Source organism: Schistocerca nitens, chromosome 5, assembly GCF_023898315.1.
Source record: "Schistocerca nitens isolate TAMUIC-IGC-003100 chromosome 5, iqSchNite1.1, whole genome shotgun sequence".
Lineage (NCBI taxonomy): Eukaryota > Metazoa > Arthropoda > Insecta > Orthoptera > Acrididae > Schistocerca > Schistocerca nitens.
In genome coordinates this window covers 410,193,895-410,215,037 of record NC_064618.1, presented here as the reverse complement: position 1 = coordinate 410,215,037, position 21,143 = coordinate 410,193,895, and the positions used below count along the sequence as shown (strand labels likewise).

Below are 21,143 nucleotides of genomic sequence, written 5' to 3'. Positions count from 1 at the left end.
TTCTAAGTGCTGTTGTCAGGTTTCTTTCCACTCTTTCAAAGCATGAACTCATAATAATTGTAGTCATAGATGCTATCACTGCCGTATAGTCACTGTTACCCTCCTGATTCGAAAAGTCCATATCTGTTTGTTCCCAGAAGGTCTGAGATGGGTTGCTTCTCTAACTATTTGCTTGAAGTAATTTTCGCGCAAGACATCCAAAATTATGTCACACGAACCGCTGTCTCTAGCACCAGTTTTGAGCCCATGAATCCCCCATTCTGTAAGTGACAACAGGAGCAATTTAATTTCATCGCGTGATTTTCGTCAACAGAAAGCCACTACACCTCCTACAGCTCAAAGCATTCCACGATGGCACCCGTATTTCAAGACACTGATTGTTTATGTAATGGCAAATACATATGTCGCCTTGATGTGCTCCTTCAAGGCGTAGAGCATTCAACACAAGTCTTGGACGTAGTCCACAAAGGGCTGCTCGTCGTGCCAGCGTGAAGTAGCCATTCCTCGTGTATCCGTGTGGCGTGTTTCGTGGCGGCATTTGAGTTTCATTTAGAATTCGAGTGCTCCATTCCCTTCATGAAGATGATAACCAACAACTTGCAGAGTACTGTGAATTCGTTTTGGACGTAGAGATGGAAGGTAACCCCCCCTTTCATGTTCCACTGAAGTGGAAAAGTGAACCGCCGGAACACAAAGAATACGGGGAACGCAGCATCGTCATACCACAGAGCACAGACGAGCATGTGAGAGATTCTCCAACGCTTCATATGTTTTGTCTCTTATTTTTTGCGGAAAAGACGGTTTCAGTGCTCACGAACCTGGATATTTTGCGCATCCATCCTTTTCCACGATGCGAGAACATGCAGACAATTTCATTTTTCAACTGCACACAGAGCCACCGCATGGCACCTGCATGCAAGACGATTTCCAAACAATGACTAGCCTAAACGTAAGAGAATGCGGATGTCTTATTGTGCCATTGGACTCCAGAGTAACCTGAAAATATGTTATTTCTTAAACAGGGGATTGTGAAAGAGTCCTACGAGCCTCCCATTCCAACAACTTTGAGTGAAATGCCACGCCGTTTAGCAACAGCAGGGAATGAAACTCCATACATGACCGAAGAAGTATGAGACGAGTTTGACCATCGTCCGGATGTCTGTCGTGCATCCGGTTGAGGACGCACTGAACATTTATGAAAGGTAAATGGAAACTTTGATCCTAAATGTACCCCAAGGTTGTAACTGCATGCATGTACACTCATGCTCTGTGGTGCCACACAACGTGGCACTACACAAAACTGGCGTTAATAGCATAGGCACATAGAGAACACACACGACACAGATCTGTAAGTCCACGGTATTGGTGATAAGTTGAGAAAACCGTCCGGAAACATGTGCTACAAAACGCCACTGTTTCCTGCGCATGTAACCCGACATCAATACGGGATATGGTCACCATGCACATGTACACTCAGGATCAGGTGGTCGAGCAGCTGCTGGGGTATATAGCCTCCAATTCTTGCACCAGTGCCTGTTGGAGCTCCTGAAGCGTCCTAGGGGTTTGAAGACGTGCAGCGATACTTCCACTAAGAGCATCCCAGACGTGCTCGATGGGGTTTAGGTCTGTAGAACAGGCAGGCCACTCCATTCGCCTGATATTTCTGTTTCAAGGTGCTCCTCCATGATGGCAGCTCGGTGAGGCCGTGCGTTATCATCCATCAGGAGGAAGGCGGGGCCCACTGCTCCCCTGAAAACCTGGACGTACTGGTGCAAAATGACATCCCGATACACCTGACCTGTTACAGTTCCTCTGTCAAAGACATGGAGGGGTGTACGTGCACCAATCATAATCCCACCTCATGCCATCAAACCACGACCTCGATACAGGTCCCTTTCAAGGACATTAAGGGGTTGGTATCTGGTTCCTGGTTCACGCCAGATGAAAACCCGGTGAGAATCACTCTTCAGACTATACCTGGACTCGTCCGTGAACATAGCCTGAGACCACTGTTCCAATGACCATGTACTGTGTTCTTGTCACCAGGCTTTACGGGCTCTCCTGTGACCAGGGGTCAGTGGAATGCACCTTGCAGGTCTCCGGGCGAATAAATCATGTCTTTTCAGTCGTCTGTAGACTGTCTGTCTGGAGACAACTGTTCCAGTGGTTGCGGTAAGGTCCCGAGGAAGGCTACCTGAAGTACTCCGTGGCCGTTTGCGGGCACTGATGGTGAGAAATCGGTCCTCTTGTGGTGTTGTACACTATGGACATCCCGTAGTGTAGCACCTGGACACGTTTCCTGTCTGCTGGAATCGTTGCCATAATCTGGAGATCACACTTTGTGGCACACGGAGGGCCTGTGCTACGACTTGCTGTGTTTGACAAGCCTCCAGTCACCCTTGTTTTCTACCCCTCATAACGGCATCAATATGTGTTCTTTGAGCCATTTTGAACGCACAGTCACCATTAGCACGTCTGAAAACGTCTGCACACTTACTCGCTGCACCGTACTCTGACATGCACCAACAAACCTCTGGGTATGTGGATTGCTGCCAGTGCCACCATGCGACGACCGCAGGTCAAATGCACCGCATGGTTCTGATTTAAACCCGCAAACCGCCCACCAGTGCGTTGTTTCACCATGTATCAGCATTATCCTTAGTTTATGAGCATGAGTGTAGAAGACGTGTTCCTTGACTTCAGGGAGGCATTTGACAGCGTCCCGCACTGTCGTTTAGTGGAAAAAATGCGAGATTACCGAGCCCTGGTTCAGATTTGCGACTGCACTCAACGCTCCCTTGTAAACAGAACTCAGCACGTCGCTCTTAACGAAACAAAATCGACAGATATAAAAGTAATCTTCGGAGTACCTCAAGGCAGTGTGACAGGACCGTTACTGTTTACAATGCGTATAATTTATCCAGTAGAAAGCGGCAGAAGCTCTACAAGACTGTTCGCAGATGATGTGGTTGTCTATAAGACGGTAGCAACACCAGAAGATGATATCTATTTGCAGAATGACCTGCAGAGGACTGATGAATGGCGCACACTCTGGTGCGTACATAGGAAAAGAAATCTACTAGTGTACAACCATTCTACGGATGACAACTTGCTGGAAAGATTACCTATCGTAAGTATGCAGAGCTATCTTAAGCCGAATGACCACGTAAAAGAAAAAGTAGGAAAAGCAGTTGCCAGACAGATTCATAGGAAGAATCTTAAGGAAATGTATCTCACCCACGAAGGAAGTGGCTTACAAGGCGCTTTTCGTCCGACTCTTGAGCACGAATATGGGATCCTTATCAGACAGGGCTGATAGAAGAGGCAGAGAAGATCCAACGAACAGCGGCGCGCTTCGTCACGGGATCGTTCAATCAGGGCGAGAGTGTTAAGGAAATGCTCAACAACTGCAATGGCAGGCGTTACAGGAGAGACGTCGTGCATCATGGAGAGGTTCAAATGGCTCTGAGCACTATGGGACTTAACTTCTGAGGTCATCAGTCGCCTAGAACTTAGAACTACTTAAACCTAAGGACATCACACACATCCATGCCCGAGGCAGGATTCGAACCTGCGACCGGAGCGGTCGCTCGGCTCCAGACTGTAACGCCTAGAACCGCACGGCCACTCCAGCCGGCCTACGGAGAGGTTACTATTGAAATTTCGAGAGAGCATTTTTCGGGAAGAGTATGACAACGCACCACTTCGTCCAACATACCTCTCTTGAAACGATCACGACGAGAAAATCGAGACATTGGAGTTAACATACATGCTTGCGGACAATCATTCTTCCGAAGCGCCACTCGCGACTGGAAGAGGGGATGGGGGGTACGGTGAGTAGCAGCAGAAGTACCGTCTGCCACACACCGTTATGTGCCTTGCGAAGAATGATGTATGTGCACTCTTGTGAAATTGGATGGTTCTTATGTAAATAAAAATTTTGTGGCGCAAGTGTAATTTAAAATTCACAACAAGCTTCAGTCTTCATTCATGAGTAAGGCCTGGTTTTGCGAAATCGGATGAATCTTTTTTTTTTTTAAACGTTCTGCGCTACTGGAATCGAAATGGTGTTAATGTCCTGTAATATCTCCAAAGTATTTACGAAAATGTTACATACATACCATGTAATATCAGTTCAGGACAGTTAACACCTATATTTCTTCAAGAGATGAAACAATAATAATGTAACCAAAATTGGTCAGCCGGAAAAATGACGACTGCAGTGTTTGTTAAGGACTTGTCATACATCTGAGTTTGAATTTCTCGTTCATTGGGATTGATGGAGAGTCGCAGTGATTGTTGAAGATATGAGCTGTGAAGTTTGTACGGCTTTAGAACTTAAACATACTGAATGAAATCCATCGACGCAATACTGAACTGTTTACCGACATGGAAAACAGAGTGTGCTGTAGTTGGTTGGAATGGGGAAGAATAAGAAAAATACCGGATTGTCAAATTCCTGGATCTGAGACTACTGAGGTTGCGGGTTTATCGCAAGTGTTTGAGCGCCTAGTCGTCTTCAGGCTGTTACTAGAAAATGTTCGACGATTCTTCAACGGACGAAAAATTTGGAATGCCAAAAATAGACATAATACGAACGAAAAACAATTATTTAATTCAGCTCATACTAAAAGGCTAGTCCCGAAGCGCGACAGTTTGTTGTTCCTTAACATGAAATGACTGCTGAAATACTAACCCCTATTACAGAGGAACTGTGCCAGAACTGTGCGTCAGATTCGATTCAAAAGCGTAGCTTTGTCTTACGACAGAACACTGTGTGTTGATCCACAAAAGTACTTCTCACAGGCCGTCACAAAACTTCTAATACCGCTCTTCTACTGTTCCAAAGGTCACAGAAGCTATACTAAGGACCCTGCTGCATTGATATTCCAAGAAAAAGGGAGAAATGGTTATTAATGTGGGAAATTAACCATGAAGACAACCCCTAAGTTGTGACTCATCCATTAACCCTCCACCATGCTGATTCTTCCAAGTATTATTATGACAGGAAAGATCAGAAGAGAAGCTTTTATTATGAGGCGGATGCTGACAGACCGAAGCTTTCGTGGCCGTGGATCGTCCTCAGTCGGCTCCATTCTACACTCCTGGAAATGGAAAAAAGAACACATTGACACCGGTGTGTCAGACCCACCATACTTGCTCCGGACACTGCGAGAGGGCTGTACAAGCAATGATCACACGCACGGCACAGCGGACACACCAGGAACCGCGGTGTTGGCCGTCGAATGGCGCTAGCTGCGCAGCATTTGTGCACCGCCGCCGTCAGTGTCAGCCAGTTTGCCGTGGCATACGGAGCTCCATCGCAGTCTTTAACACTGGTAGCATGCCGCGACAGCGTGGACGTGAACCGTATGTGCAGTTGACGGACTTTGAGCGAGGGCGTATAGTGGGCATGCGGGAGGCCGGGTGGACGTACCGCCGAATTGCTCAACACGTGGGGCGTAAGGTCTCCACAGTACATCGATGTTGTCGCCAGTGGTCGGCGGAAGGTGCACGTGCCCGTCGACCTGGGACCGGACCGCAGCGACGCACGGATGCACGCCAAGACCGTAGGATCCTACGCAGTGCCGTAGGGGACCGCACCGCCACTTCCCAGCAAATTAGGGACACTGTTGCTCCTGGGGTATCGGCGAGGACCATTCGCAACCGTCTCCATGAAGCTGGGCTACGGTCCCGCACACCGTTAGGCCGTCTTCCGCTCACGCCCCAACATCGTGCAGCCCGCCTCCAGTGGTGTCGCGACAGGCGTGAATGGAGGGACGAATGGAGACGTGTCATCTTCAGCGATGAGAGTCGCTTCTGCCTTGGTGCCAATGATGGTCGTATGCGTGTTTGGCGCCGTGCAGGTGAGCGCCACAATCAGGACTGCGTACGACCGAGGCACACAGGGCCAACACCCGGCATCATGGTGTGGGGAGCGATCTCCTACACTGGCCGTACACCACTGGTGATCGTCGAGGGGACACTGAATAGTGCACGGTACATCCAAACCGTCATCGAACCCATCGTTCTACCATTCCTAGACCGGCAAGGGAACTTGCTGTTCCAACAGGACAATGCACGTCCGCATGTATCCCGTGCCACCCAACGTGCTCTAGAAGGTGTAACTCAACTACCCTGGCCAGCAAGATCTCCGGATCTGTCCCCCATTGAGCATGTTTGGGACTGGATGAAGCGTCGTCTCACGCGGTCTGCACGTCCAGCACGAACGCTGGTCCAACTGAGGCGCCAGGTGGAAATGGCATGGCAAGCCGTTCCACAGGACTACATCCAGCATCTCTACGATCGTCTCCATGGGAGAATAGCAGCCTGCATTGCTGCGAAAGGTGGATATACACTGTACTAGTGCCGACATTGTGCATGCTCTGTTGCCTGTGTCTATGTGCCTGTGGTTCTGTCAGTGTGATCATGTGATGTATGTGACCCCAGGAATGTGTCAATAAAGTTTCCCCTTCCGGGGACAATGAATTCACGGTGTTCTTATTTCAATTTCCAGGAGTGTATATATTCCGCAAGCCACTGCAAACTTCAAGGCGGGAGGCACATCTCTCCCTGTATCGCTCCACTCGTTTGTGGAGAGAGAGAAAAAAAATTAATGGATGCCTTGGTACGCGTGATAATCTATCTTACTTTGGCCTCGCGATTCCTAACTGAGATACATGATGGACCATACGAGATGCCGTTTCTCCACATTAAACTATTTCAAGACAACGTCGCTCGTTTTTTCAAGTATTCCCATTTACTTCTCTGATCACCTCTATTACACTTCCGTAAGAGTTATACCGAACAGATACATTTAACGCCTTACTTAGGTATGGAGAGATATGGGCCTACCAAGGGCGCAGACGCTGAGGAGAGCGCCAAACCTTACAGAAAAAAAGTCATTCCGTCCAACTCTTATCCTAAAGACGCGATTACTGCCGAACAGACATCTCTACTGGTTTGATGCGGCCGTATCACGAATTACTCTCTTATGCCAACCTTTTCATCTCAGAGCAGCACTTGCAACCTACGTCCTCAATTATTTGCTGAATGTATTCAAATCTCTATCTTCCTCTATAGATTTACCCACTACAGTCCACAGCTCCCTCTAGTACCGCGGAAGTCATGCCAGATCTCTTAACTGATGCCCTGTCGTCTTGTCAGTGTTTCCTTATATTCCTTTTCTCGCCGATTCTGTAGAAAACCTCCTCAATCCTTAACATATCAGTCCACCAAATTTTCAGCATGCTTTTGTAGCACCATATCTCAAATGCTTCTATTCTTTTCTGCTCCGGTTTTTCCACAGTCCATGTCTCACTCCCATACAATGTTGTGTTCCATACGCACATTCTCAGAAATGTCTTCCTCAAATTAAGACATATGTTTGATACTAGTAGACTTCTCTTGGACTGGTATGCCTTTTTTCTTATGTCCTTCTCGCTCCGTAAGTCATGGTTATTTTGCTGTCTGGGTAGCAGAATTCCTTAACTTCACGTACTTCGTTATCATCAGTTCTGATGTTAAGTTTCTCATTGTTCTCATTTCTGCTGCTTTTCATTACTTTCGTCTTTTTTCGATTCACTCTCAATCCGTATTCTGTACTCATTACACTGTTCATTCCATTCAACTGATCATGTAATTCTGCTTCACTTTGACTGAGGATAGCAATGTCATAAGCAAATCTTGTCATCGGTATCGTTTCACCCTGAATTTTAATCCCACTCTTGAACCTTTATTTTTATTTCCGTCATTGCCTCTTCGATGTATAGGTTAAGTAGTAGACGCGAAACACTACATCGTTGTTTTAGACCCTTTTGAATCTTTTTCCACTCTTATTGTTTCCTCTTGGTTCGTGTGCAGATTGTATATTATCCTCCTTTCCCTACAGCTTACCCCAATTTTTCTCATAATTTCGAACGACTTGCACCATTTTATACTGTCCAACGCTTTTTCCAGATCGGCAAATCCTATGAATGTGCCCTGATTTTTCTTCAGTCTTACTTCCATTAGCAGTCGCAACGTCAGAACTGCCTGCCTGGTGCCTTTATTTTTTCTACAGCCAAACTGATCGTCATTTAATAGATTCTCAGTTTTCCAATCTTCTGTGTATTATTCTTGTCAGCAACTTGAATGCATGAGCTGTTAAGCTGATTGTGCGATAATTCTCGCACTTGTCAGCTTTTGTAATCTTCGTAATTGTGTGGATGATGTTTTTCCAAAAGTCAGATGGTATATCGAAAGACTCATACACTATACACACCAAAGGGAATAGACGTTTCTTGCCACTTGCCCCAGTGTTTTTAGAAATTCCCATGCAGTAACATCTATCCCTTCTGCCTTATTTGATCTTAAGCTGTTCGAAGTTCTTTTAAATTATGATGCGAGCACTGGATCCCCTATCCCTTCCCCGTCGACTCCTGCTTCTTCTTCTATCACGTCATCAGACAAGCCTTCCTTCTCATAGAGGCCTTAAGCATACTCTTTCCACCTGTCCGATCTCTCTTTTGCGTTTAATAGTGCCATTGCACTCTTCATGTTATCGCCCTTACTTATAATTTCACAGAAATTTAACAGAAACCAAAACATTGCATTAAAACAAGCGTTCAGTGCATAGTGCTGTGGAATGTGGAAAAAACCGCAAATTGGCGCTCATAAGAAGAACAACAACACCAAAAATGCAACAGGAGCGTAATATGTAAGAAACTGTCCACGCAACCTGCCACTGATGATGCCTTGCAGAAAATAAAGGCGAAACGCGTATGGCACTAAAATTGAGTTTTATTCAGTTGCTGTCAGACGGTCCATAAGTAAAAAATTATCAATATACCGTAATATCACAGAAGGTTGTTTTGACTTTTCTATACTGAGTCAGTGCTTCCGACAATCATTTCTTTTTCGATTTCTTCACATTTTTCAAGGACCCATTTCGTCTTCCCTGCACTCCTACTCATTCCATTCCTAAGTGACTTGTTTCCCTAATCCTGAATTGTCATTCCATATTTCGTTTATCAACTGGATATTTTGTCTGTTACCCATGGTTTCTCCGCAGTTACCTTCCTTGTACCTACGGTTTTCTTCCCAACTTCTGTGATTGTCGTTTTTAAAGATGTCGATTCCTCTTCAGCTGAACTGCCTATAGAGCTATTCATTATCGCAGTATCTATAGCTAACTTGCTTTCTGTGGCAACTGTAAGCTTGATTCACACATATGGCTGATGTTTAACAATGGAGTTCTTGCTGATACTTCGATGCAGCGTTGAATAACATCAAAGGTTGGCCAGCGAGTACTGAAGTAAATATTTTTGACCAATTTCTGCCGACTGATAGGAGCGAGGTATGGCGGTCGTGGAAACAGTCAGAGAAGTGGAGGGTCTGTGCAATGTACTAGCACCTCCAATGAGTGCTTTTGCTGCTGCCATGGTCGATTGTATGTAATATTTGATATCAATATTCTTCTTTTAAGTAATGTTTCATTTTTTTAAACTTACAAAATTATAAAATTTGCAGAAACTGCGTAGAAAAAATTACGGAAGGGGTGGGGGGGGGGGGGGCGCAACTTTTGGGAGTACTGCCAGGGACTGCTGTCTCACGTTTAGATAGCTTTGGCCACGATGCTAGTAGCGCGTCTATTACATTAATTTGTCGTCTTCATCAGAATCCCTTACCCTGGAGCAGCACTCTCGAATATGCCGTACTAGGGTTCTGAACATGAATTTCTTGATAGATGCACGGAACTTTCCCAGAAAACTCTCAGTAGTAAACTGCCCCCACTCGGATGTTGCTCTGGGCATCAGTGCGGTATTCCGACATTGTCTCCCAAAACAGTCGTCCGCTGAGAATAGAAATGACCATAATGATGCAAATTTAATTCCAGCCTTGAAATTCATTTATCACAGTTACCTGCATGTCCGACAAATGAGATATCATAAGGAGGCAAAAGGTTTCTCGCTATCACTTCTAATACGTCGTCTTAATTCAGATTGACACTACATCTTCACATCACTCGATTGCTGTCCACAATAAAGTGAATAACCATTTGCCTGGTGCATTTTACAAAACCACAAATTAATGAAACACAACTGAGCCCAGACATGTCCAACAAACCCTTGAGAAGCCCAACGCGAGGAGACATGAAATGGAACGATCAAGTAAGTTTAGCCCGAAATGGATGGGGCAGTGGCCTGCTAGTATATTGAACGAATGGGTTTCAAACCCCACACCCCTACCTGGATTTGGGATTTCTGTTATGTCATTAGGTCGTCCACCATTACCATCTGCGTTTAGGGTATCCTTCATGTCTCTAAGTCGCCCACCATCGGGGTCAGGATTTTAGTGATTTTTCTCAAATCGCTATAAGCAAATGATAGGATGATTCCTCATCCACATCCACTGCAAGCTTAAGACCTGACCACCATAAAATTCATTTCTTCGTAAACTGATTCGTGGATAGCCGCAGGCTTTGGTTCAGTGACAAGTCTATAACATAAGCTATTTTAAGTCACGCTTTATGGGACTTACATTATAACGTGACCATATTCAGCTGGACGAACATGGTGAATTGAATTTATACAAAAAAGAGTGACATCAATGTGGAAACATTCGCTGAAAATTTTGAAATGAGACACACTCAAAGTCTATTATAGTGTGAAAATAAACTAATAGAATTTAGGCTATTTTTAGATATAAATAAGGTACTGTTCTATAGCCCCATACCTATTTCCATAGACAGAATACTACACGCTAGCGGAGAGGTACAGGAATTAGACAGAAGTATGGAAACACTGCGAAAAATGCATGCTTGAGCATAAATGCAATGGCTCTGAGCACTATGGGACTCAACTTATGAGGTCATCAGTCCCCTAGAACTTAGAACTACTTAAACCTAACTAACCTAAGGACATCACACACATCCATGCCCGAGGCAGGATTCGAACCTGCGACCGTAGCGGTCTCGCGCTTCCAGACTGTAGCGCCCAGAACCGCACGGCCACTCCGGCCGGCCAGCATAAATGCAGATGCTATCCACGTATTTGACCGCGAACGGTACCTGTGCAATGCCCTCAGTACGTTGTGTTTGTCGTGGTCATAACAGTGTTTTGTATAACTGTGAGTGAGTTATTTCGAAGCTAAGTGAATTCGAACGTGGGCAAATTCTCGTTGCTGATGTTATATCCTAGCCAGTAATGCCACCCGAGCCCGCTGCCAAAAGGTTGGCAGCATCAAAGTCCGGACGCCGTCCGCATAAGCAGCGCCAGCGAGACAGGAAATCGCCGCAAGTCTGCGCGCGCCACCGCTGGCTTCTGGTTTCTTAAGCGCTGGAGTCGCGAGCGCTAGGACAGTTCTGTATTCGCCGCTCAGTTGTATACTCGCCACCGAATTGTGTACTTGCTAGTCAGTTGTGTGTTCATCGCAGCAGGTTTGTTGTTTGTCGTCAGCCGTCGCTGACCTAGCCGCTCCGACTCGAACTAGACAGATCTCTGTAGACACGGAGTTCACTACTGTGTTTCTGTATCTTCGTTAATAAAGATAAGTACCGACTTTTATTTAATCAGAGTGTTTGGGTTTTCATCTTTCTGTTCACTGTTCCAGCGGACCGGTCGGCCCGCTATTAAAAGTGTGGCGGTGACTTCGTAAGCCGTTTCTACAGCGAATTGTTTGTCGCTACGAACGCCGCCACAAAAGCTGATATGGCGGGTGCTAACGCATACAGGGAAAGCGGAAAAATCGTCTTCCGCCAAGTCACAACGCGGGCCGAAGTATGCGTCCAGTGATTGTGACGGACGGTCATTGAAAAGGACTGTGACGAAAACTACGTGGACGATAGCTGCAAAAATCACTGCAGCATTGAATGTGGCGCTCGTGGACTGTCAGAACGGAAACAACACGAAGGTAGCTCCAAAAGCAGGGAACTACAGGCCGAGCTGGAATTGCAGAACCACTCATCGGTGAAGGAAATGCCCATAATAGGGAAACATGGCGCCGAAGCCATAAAAGGAGAACTATGGAGCGATGGAAGAATGTTATTTGGTCGGATGAGTCTTGTTGCACACTGTTTCCAACTTCTGGGGGAGGTTACGCACCAAGACGGAAACGTGGTGGGGGTTCAACAACGGTTCAAATGGCTCTAAGTACTATGGGACTTAACATCTGTGGTCATCAGTCCCCTAGAACTTAGAACTATTTAAACCTAACTAACCTAAGGACATCACACACATCCATGCCCGATGCAGGATTCGAACCTGCGACCGTAGCGGTCGCGCTGTTCCGGACTGAGCGCCTAGAACCGCTAGACCACCGCTCAATAACGATTTGGACAGCCATATCGTGGTACTCCATGGGTTTATGGTTACTCTTGCAAGATCGCGTTACTTTCAAAGATTATGTAACTATTCTGGCTGATCACGTCAATCCAATGGTACAATCTTTCTTCCCAAAAGATGATGCTGTGTTCCCAGAGCGCAGGGCTCCTGTTCACAAAGCTCACGTCATCCAGGAGTGGTTTTCTGAGCTCGAGGATGAATTGTGGCGTCACCCCTGGCCACGACAGTCATCAGCTCTCAATATTATTGAACTTTTTTGATATGCTTTGGAGGGGAGGGTGCGTGGTAGCTATCCACCCCATCCTCGTTTCGTGAACCTGCCACTATTTTGCATGAATAATGTGTTTATCCATTCTGAGAGGACTAGAAGCTGTTTTGAATGCCAACGACTTTCCTACACCGGTATTAGGCATGATGATACGCTGTGATTTTATTGTTTTAGTATTTTTGTTCACTCCCTGTGTATGTTCTTCTCTTCAACGGAAACAGAAGAAACCTTAACACACCCCAAACAAAGAGCGCCTTTTCCGGCTCAGTTCACGTTGATTTATGAAGTAGGGAAGCAGATGTCCGTGGCACATGTACGGCAACTAATGTTTCATCGCGGTGTCTCACAGCTGGCTGAAAATTAGGTATATAGGCACAAGGCTTCTACAGTGCAACGATACTGTGAAATATGGAAGACTGTTGGTGGCGAGGTCTGGTTTAAGGCCGCGGCGATACAAGCGGCTGCTTGGGGCACTAAGCTGAGAGGGGCGCCTGAGTTCAAAATCTGAACACAACGTGTATCACAATTAGTAGCGAAAACCGAAGTGGTTGAAAGTATACGATAGAGAGGAACTAAAATTATCAAGGAGAAGTGGGTCCTCAAATGAGCTGTTTGCCAACGGCGAATGTGTGTTTACGTGTCGTCACTGACTGACACTACCATATATTGTTCTAGTTAGTGTATACGTATTTAATGTAAACTTTTTGATTATGGTCCCATGTAGTTTGCTTCAAATTTCAATCAAACTACCTTAACAAGAAGTTCAGTACTGCTTCAACAAGTTACTTGTTACAATTTACCGTACAAACATACTTGTTAAATGAGGTACTCCACATCCTATCCTCATTTTTGGTGGCAATGCTATACTCTTCTTCGCAATGAATGCGAATTCTTTCAGATACCCCTGGATCATTTCGTTACACTGAACCGCCCGCATAGCCGAGCGCCTTAAGTCGCCGCTTCGGGGATTCGGAGAAACGCCGTCCCCGGATCGAATCCGTCTCGTGGATTAACTACGAGGATCGGTATGCTGGTTGTGGTTTTCAGGCGGTATCCCAAATACAACTAGGTAAATACCCACGATCCGCCTCAGATAGTTAATATCTAAACATTTAGGAAACGATCTCACACTTGAACATTCGCTTTGCTCTACACGCTGACAGGTGGGGTATACGAATCGTCCCGGTGGGAGGGTGGTGGCAGGAAGGGCATCCGCTGTCACTAACATTGCTTCAACCCATATAACAATGCCGACCTCGCAGTCAGTCTGACGACGCAGGCCAAGGAAGAAGAAGAAGAAGAAGAAGAAGAAGGAGGAGGAGGAGGAGGAGGAGGAGGATGCATCTCGGAGGCTTTGCCAAGACAGTAAAATCCGCAGCAGCAGTTCTTCAGTCATATCAACGATACTGCTGTATACTTCACTTTTGAGATGATATCAGATACAAAAACCCAGAGAATCGACGTTTTGCAGACCGCTGTACAGGCTGTGTTTGACCTGGCAAAATGTGGCGTTAGGTGTCGTCTTCTACGAGGGGCATTCTATAGGAAATGGAAGACTTTTTCTCGCCCAATTTGGATTGAAAAAATGCATAATTTGCTATGGGAAATTGGTGGTGTATTCCCGCTATATTTACATGAAGTTCCGATTGGGCCGGCACTAAACATAGCCTCAAATTGTCATCAGAGAGCTGTCACTGAGTTTCTTTTGGGGGAAAACCAGAGCGTCGCAGATATTCATACGCGCAGGCATGATGTCTGCGGAGACCCGGAAATGAACAAAAGCACGGTGGGTCGTTGGGTGACGCGTCTATTATCGCAGCAAGGTCGCGAAAACCTGTCAGACATCCCGCGCACCGTCCGGACGTACACGCCGTAACTCCTCCAGTGTTGGAACTTGCGACCACTGTCTTGGGAGGCGATCGACGGATATCAAACGAAACACCTCGCTGCACAACTGGACGTCTCTTCATTGGACTGCTTTTTCTCAACCACACTAAAGTGAGGTGAGTTAGCGATACGCACATATAGTGTAAAGGTTCCCGACGTGATCATGGGGCAGCACATCGGGAATTAAGAGACTTCGAACGCGGAACGGTAGTTGGAGATAGGCGCTTCTGACATCCCATTTCGAAAATCGTTAGGGAATTCAATATTTCGAGATCCATGGAGTCCGGAGTGTGCCGAGAGTACCAAATATAAGGCATTGCCTCTCAACAGACAACTCAGTGGCCGATGACCTTCACTTAACGACCGACAGCAACGGCGGTTGCGTAGAGTTGTCAGTGCTAACAGACAAGCAGCACTGCGTGAAGTAACCGCAGAAATCAACGTAGGACATATGACGAAAGTATCGTTAGGGGCTACGACAGCAGACGACCGACGCGAGTGCCTTTGGTAACAGCACATCACCTGCAGCTCTTCTACTGGACTCGTAATCGTATCGGTTAGACCCCAGACGACTATAACACCATAACCTGCTCAGATGATGGTTCAAATGGCTCTGAGAACTATGGGACTTAACATCTGAGGTCATCAGTCCCCTAGAACTACTTAAACCTAACTAACCTAAGGACACCACACACATCAATGCCCGAGGCAGGATTCGAACCTGCGACCGTAGCGTTCGCGCGGTTCCAGGCTGAAGGGCCTCCAACCGCTCGGCCACAGCAGCCGGCTGGTCAGGTGATTACCGCCTTGAAATGGTAAGATCAAATGGCAAGGTTTGAGTGTGACGCAGACCCCACGAAGTCATGGACGCAAGTTGTCAACAAGGCACTGCGGAAGCTGGTGGTGTCTCCATAACGATGTGGGCTGTGTTTACATGGAATGGACTGCGGTCTCTGGTCCAACTGAATCGATCATTCGATGGAAATGGTTGTGTTTGGCTACTTGGAGACCATTTGCAGACTTTCATGCACTTCACGTTCCCAGACGAAGGAATTTTTATGGCTGACAATAGGCCATGTCACCGGGCCACAGTTGTTCGCAGTACGGCTCAGTATTTCTGCAGGAGACTTCCAACGACTTTCTGAGTCCATACCACGTCCGTTTGGTGCATTACTCCGGACAAAAGGAGATCCGACCGGATATTAGGATGTATCCCATGACTAGCATCACCTCTCGTGGTCGTGCGGTAGCGTTCTCGCTTCCCACGCCCGGGTTCCCGGGTTCGATTCCCGGCGGGGTCAGGGATTTTCTCTGCCTCGTGATGGCTGGGTGTTGTGTGCTGTCCTTAGGTTACTTAGGTTTAAGTAGTTCTAAGTTCTAGGGGACTTATGACCACAGCAGTTGAGTCCCATAGTGCTCAGAGCCATTTGCCCATTTTTTTTTTTTTTACTAGCATCACCTCAGTGTACAGCCGGATCTCGCACCTTCCAACTTCCATCCGTTTGTCCAATGAATGATGCAGTCCTCTGGAAACACTAGGTGGATGATGGTAAGGTTAGTGATGCAGCAAGAGTTGCCTCTGATATGCCCAACAGTGTGATACCACGCGGGAATAGAGGCTCTTGCAGTAACGTGGCATAAGGCCGTCGCATTGAACAGAGATTACGTTGTAAAATAGTGTATCTTAGCCAAAACAACCTGCTTTCAGAAAAAAAAATGTACTACTTACTGAACGCCCTTCGTATTAGCATCAAAATATACCGGTGCCCCATCATGCATGTCCCACATTCCCCAAAGAAAAGGTAGGCCTTCGATTAAATAAGAGAATAATTTTCCGGGGATTAAATCGAAGAGTCTACACTTCAAATACATTTACAGTAACTAGGACAATACTGTATTTGAAACTGAAGTCAGTGGTGGGTCATAGCCACACATTCCCAGTTATCTCACAAAAAATTATACATTGAAGCGCCAAAGAAACTAGTATAGGCATGCGTATTCAAATACAGCGATATGTAAACAGACAGAATACGGCGCTCCGGTGGCCAACGCTGATATACGACAAAATGTGTCTGACGCAGTTGTTAGATCGGTTACTGCTGCTACAATGGCAGCTTATCAAGATTTAAGTGAGTTTGAACGTGGTGTTATAGTCGGTGCACCAGCGATGGGGTACAGTGTCTCCGAGGTAGCGATGAAGTGGGGATTTTCCCGTGCGATCATTTCACGAGTGTACCGTGAATATCAGGAGTCCGGTAAAACATCAAATCTCCGACATCGCTGCGGCCGGAAAAATATTCTGCAAGAACGAGACCAACGAAGACTGAAGAAGATCGTTCAACGTGACAGAAGTGCAATCCTTCCGTAAATAGATGGATATTTCAATGTTGGGCCATCAACAAGTGTCAGTATGCGAACCATTCGACAAAACATCATCGATATTGACTTTCGGAGCCGAAAGCTCACTTGTGTACCCTTGATGACTGCGCAACACAAAGGTTTACGCCTCGCCTGTGCCCGTCAACACCGACATTGGACTGTTGATGACTTGAAACATGTTGCCTGGTCGGACGAGTCTCTTTTCAAATTGTACCGAGGGGATGGACGTGTACGGGTAGAGAGACAAGCTCATGAATCCATGGACCCTGCATGTCAGCAGGGGACTGATCAAGCTGGTGGAGGCTCGGTAATAGTGTGGGGCGTGTGCAGTTGGAGTGATGTGGGACCCCTGACACGTCGAGATACCACTCTGACAGCTGACACGTACGTGAACATCCTGTCTGTTCTCCTCCATCCATTCATATCCATTGCGCATTCCGACGGACTTGGGCAATTCCAGAAGGGCAATGCGACACCCCACACGTTCAGAATGGCTGCAGAATGGCTCCAGGGACACTGTTCTGAGTTTAAATACTTCCACTGGCCACCAGACTATCCAGACATGCATATTACTGAGCACATCTGCGATGCCTTGCAACGTGCTGTTCAGAAGACATCTCCACCTCCTCATACTCTTACGGATTTATGGACAGCCCTGCAGGATTCATGGTGTCAGTTCCCTCCAGCACCACTTCAGACATTAGTCGAGTGGATGCCACGTCGTGTTGTGGCACTCTGCGTGCTCGCGGGGACCCTACACGGTATAGATAGATGCACCAGTTTCTTTATCTTCTCAGTTTATAACGTTTAAAGGTAAACAACTAATAAATCTCGTGTGTTTCAGTGCTTGAAGTAAATATATTCATCTGACTATTCCAGTGACGTGTTTGTTTAAATTAGTGCTGTCATCATCGATAGATCCGAGTTAAAATGTGTACAGGCCCAAGGAAAGGTAACTGATGACTTGGAGCGTGGGTGGGAGGGACTCCAAATGATATGTTGCTTGTGTGGAAAAATGTCCCACACTCAATTGTGTCGCAGAATGACGGATGGACTCGTCAGGAAGAGAGTAGTCACTTCTAAGCGTGTCTGTAATGAAAGTCCCACGTCGTGTTAATAAAGTGACGTGTTGTTTCCGATTGTTGCTACAGTGACCGTATTTTATGCACATAAATAATGTAGGTTTTGCAAGTGTACTTTACTGTTAAGATCTATTACTAGCCTTACTCAACCAGTAAATTTCACAGTTAATACTAATATTTTAACATTTTGTATTTGCGGAGATCCACGACCTCCAGATGCTTAATAAACGTAAACATGGTCCATAGTAGGCTATAATGTGAATTTTATTTAATCGTGCGATTAGCTAATTTCGGTTCACATTAAGATAAAACAGATAACTGCAATAATGTCCTACCTTAATGTGTGTCGAAATTACCTAATCGCACTATTAAATATAAATCATATTACAGCTTACTGTGGACCATGTTTAAGTTTATTAGCCATACTTTAGTTACACACTACACTGACAAAAACTTGTAACAGTTGTTAAAAATACCGGAAGAGGCAATATGCTCACATTCCCGTGTATAATTAGGAAAAACGTCGTACCTCACTGCATTCTCACTAAATAGTTTTGGTATTTTTCGATATCGTTTGCAATAAAAAACTATTGGCGACAAAATTTTTTTATAAAAACGTTTTAGACCACCAGAAACGATGTTTCGCACTAAGGCTGAGCTGTAAATCCCATTTTCTGCAGATCAGACAGTGAAGATGTGAGCTAAAGAGGAATAACAACTGACAACGTAATAGACTGTAAGAGATGTAAACTTACAGCTATTTCATACATTACAGACTGTGAAGACTCGGACTGATAATCTGATTGGATATGATGTAAGTTTTTATATTGTTCCCTAGGCGTATTGACTGCTATACTACCATTACGGGGTGGAAACCGTCTCGTACATAACAATTTTTAGTGGAAAGAACTGTCGATTTCTTGTACAAGCATTTTATGACCATCTTATATGTTGCTGCAAGAGATGGGACACTACTTTCCTCTAAGAAAGGTTTTGGGAAATATAATCACCACTTGATGACGATAGTGTAGCAATCGAAACGCCTAACAACAAATATATAAAGTTGTTACCGACAGAAAAAATGGACAGCCATTAAAGGAGTTGATCAAGCAGGATATATGGGAAATCAGCTGTGTCCAGAGCTGCATAATTTCTATGGTTTTTTTTCTAGATATGTTAATATAATAAAAATTTTCAGTGACTTATACTTTGTTGGGATGAAGATCGTGATAGTTTTTAACTTTTGTTTTAAGTATGAGAAGTGGCACACTAGGATGTACATGTTATTCGTAAGGTTGGTTGGTTGGTTTGGGGAAGGAGACCAGACAGCGAGGTCATCGGTCTCGTCGGATTAGGGAAGGACGGGGAAGGAAGTCGGCCGTGCCCTTTGAAAGGAACCATCCCGGCATTTGCCTGGAGCGATTTAGGGAAATCACGGAAAACCTAAATCAGGATGGCCGGACGCGGGATTGAACCGTCGTCCTCCCGAATGCGAGTCCAGTGTCTAACCACTGCGCCACCTCGCTCGGTGTTATTCGTAAGATTGTACACCTCTACCGCTTTGAGGGCACTAGAAAAGTTGCATGAATCCACATTAATGCATGAGCGTTACTTCGTTATTTGTATCAGGAAAAATGTAGAACAACAACAGTGAAAACATTTTTCATTTCTAAGTAGCAGCGTTTCGTATTAAATGGTGGAAGTCAATAGGACTAGAAAGTCTGACGAGAAAAAAATTTGGAAACAAAATGCTGTATCAGATCTCCTAGAATTTTACTGTTCCAAGACTTTGACATGAACCGGTACTACGATTTTGACACCCGATGGCGAAATTCCAAAGCAGTGTCTGTCGACAATATACACTTTTTTTGGCTTTGTATCTCTCTGGTAATGGTTTGTTAGGCTACTCTACGACACTGTAACAAACCATGGTACATCACCGTCCAGTGATTGGAAAGGGAGGTGGATTCATCCCAAGTTTGTCTGTCGATAGTATAGACATTTTTGGTCTTTATATCTCTCCTTTGACGTATCTTAGACTACCTTAAGTTACGTGATAGTCTTGGTCGAAAAAGGGGACCAATATTCAGGAACCACACTTTCAATAAATTTCCAGCAACCATCAAAAACTTGGTTTCAGAAAAAGCACAGTTTACACAGAGTTTCAAGGAATTTTTGGTAGGCCTCTCCTAGTCTATATACGAATATCATAACAGATACTGTTCGACCAGCTTAAGTAAAAATGTTAGATTTCAGTTCTGACAGCAGTTGGTCACAACTCAAGATTAGGTATTTTTGTGTATGACCAATTTATTAAAAGTGCATAACTATGTTACATCCCCTGACAGTGTAATTCTGTAAATATTAGCAGTCCCAGTTTACTGTAAGGTATTCACAAATCTTGACAATCTACTGATCAGAGAAGTCGGTATTACATTCAAACGTTCTAGGTTTTTTTATGTTATAGTTTCTGACATGTCCGACACCCACGCGAGTCTATGGAACGAAAACCTAATCTGATCTAATCCCAGGTACAGCGCCGCACAGGGGATGAAAACTGATGTGCATGTATCCTGAGGATCGGTACCTGGTACTGACCGAGGGACTGGTGCAGAAGAGGGACCTGTACCTGAGGAGTGGCTTGTGCAGCGAAGGAGCCGGCCGGAACCATCATCAGGAGCAGCAGCACCAGAGGCAGCGCCTCCGCCAGTCGCTGCAGAGCACGTCCGGTGGGCATCGTGGAACGACGCGTGTGGACTGACGGCTGAGCGCGGCTGCGGCGAGTCGTGCCTACACAGACCGCGCAGACTCCACGAGCGCCGGCGACGCACTGCCCCACGGCGGCCGGCGTGCGCGCGGGCTTCCCGCCGGCCGGCGACTGCAGCGCCGCGCCGCGACGGACACTCGCAGTTAACGCAAAGAGCCATCGGCGCCCGTAGGTCGAATTTCTTCGGTGGCTTCACAGAATCTATGTAACAATCTTGTAGCATATTCAGTGTCACGCCGTCTAAACGAACAACACAATTTAACAGTCTAAACGAATTATTGGACACACAAAATAACACACACACACACACACACACACTCAGAGAGAGAATGGAAACAAACGGAACAGATTCGAAGTTCGCGAACATCAAACTAAAACAAAGCAGTAAACAAACGACAATCGGCAGAGCATCAGAGACGCGTCCGAGCCACAGCAAC

General features: G+C 45.8%; 1 protein-coding gene across 3 annotated transcripts in view; it reads right to left on the bottom strand.

Moving 5' to 3' along the window:
* LOC126259995 (SPARC-related modular calcium-binding protein 2) overlaps nucleotides 1-20,758 on the bottom strand; it is an 860,600-nt gene extending 839,842 nt beyond the window's left edge. For all 3 annotated transcript variants that reach the window (XM_049957136.1, XM_049957139.1, XM_049957137.1), the window contains exon 1: nucleotides 20,569-20,758. In XM_049957136.1, coding sequence (XP_049813093.1) covers nucleotides 20,569-20,676 — 108 coding nt within the window. In that variant the 5' untranslated portion in view covers nucleotides 20,677-20,758. The remainder of the gene's footprint in view (nucleotides 1-20,568) is intronic.
* Nucleotides 20,759-21,143: the final 385 nt, after the last annotated feature.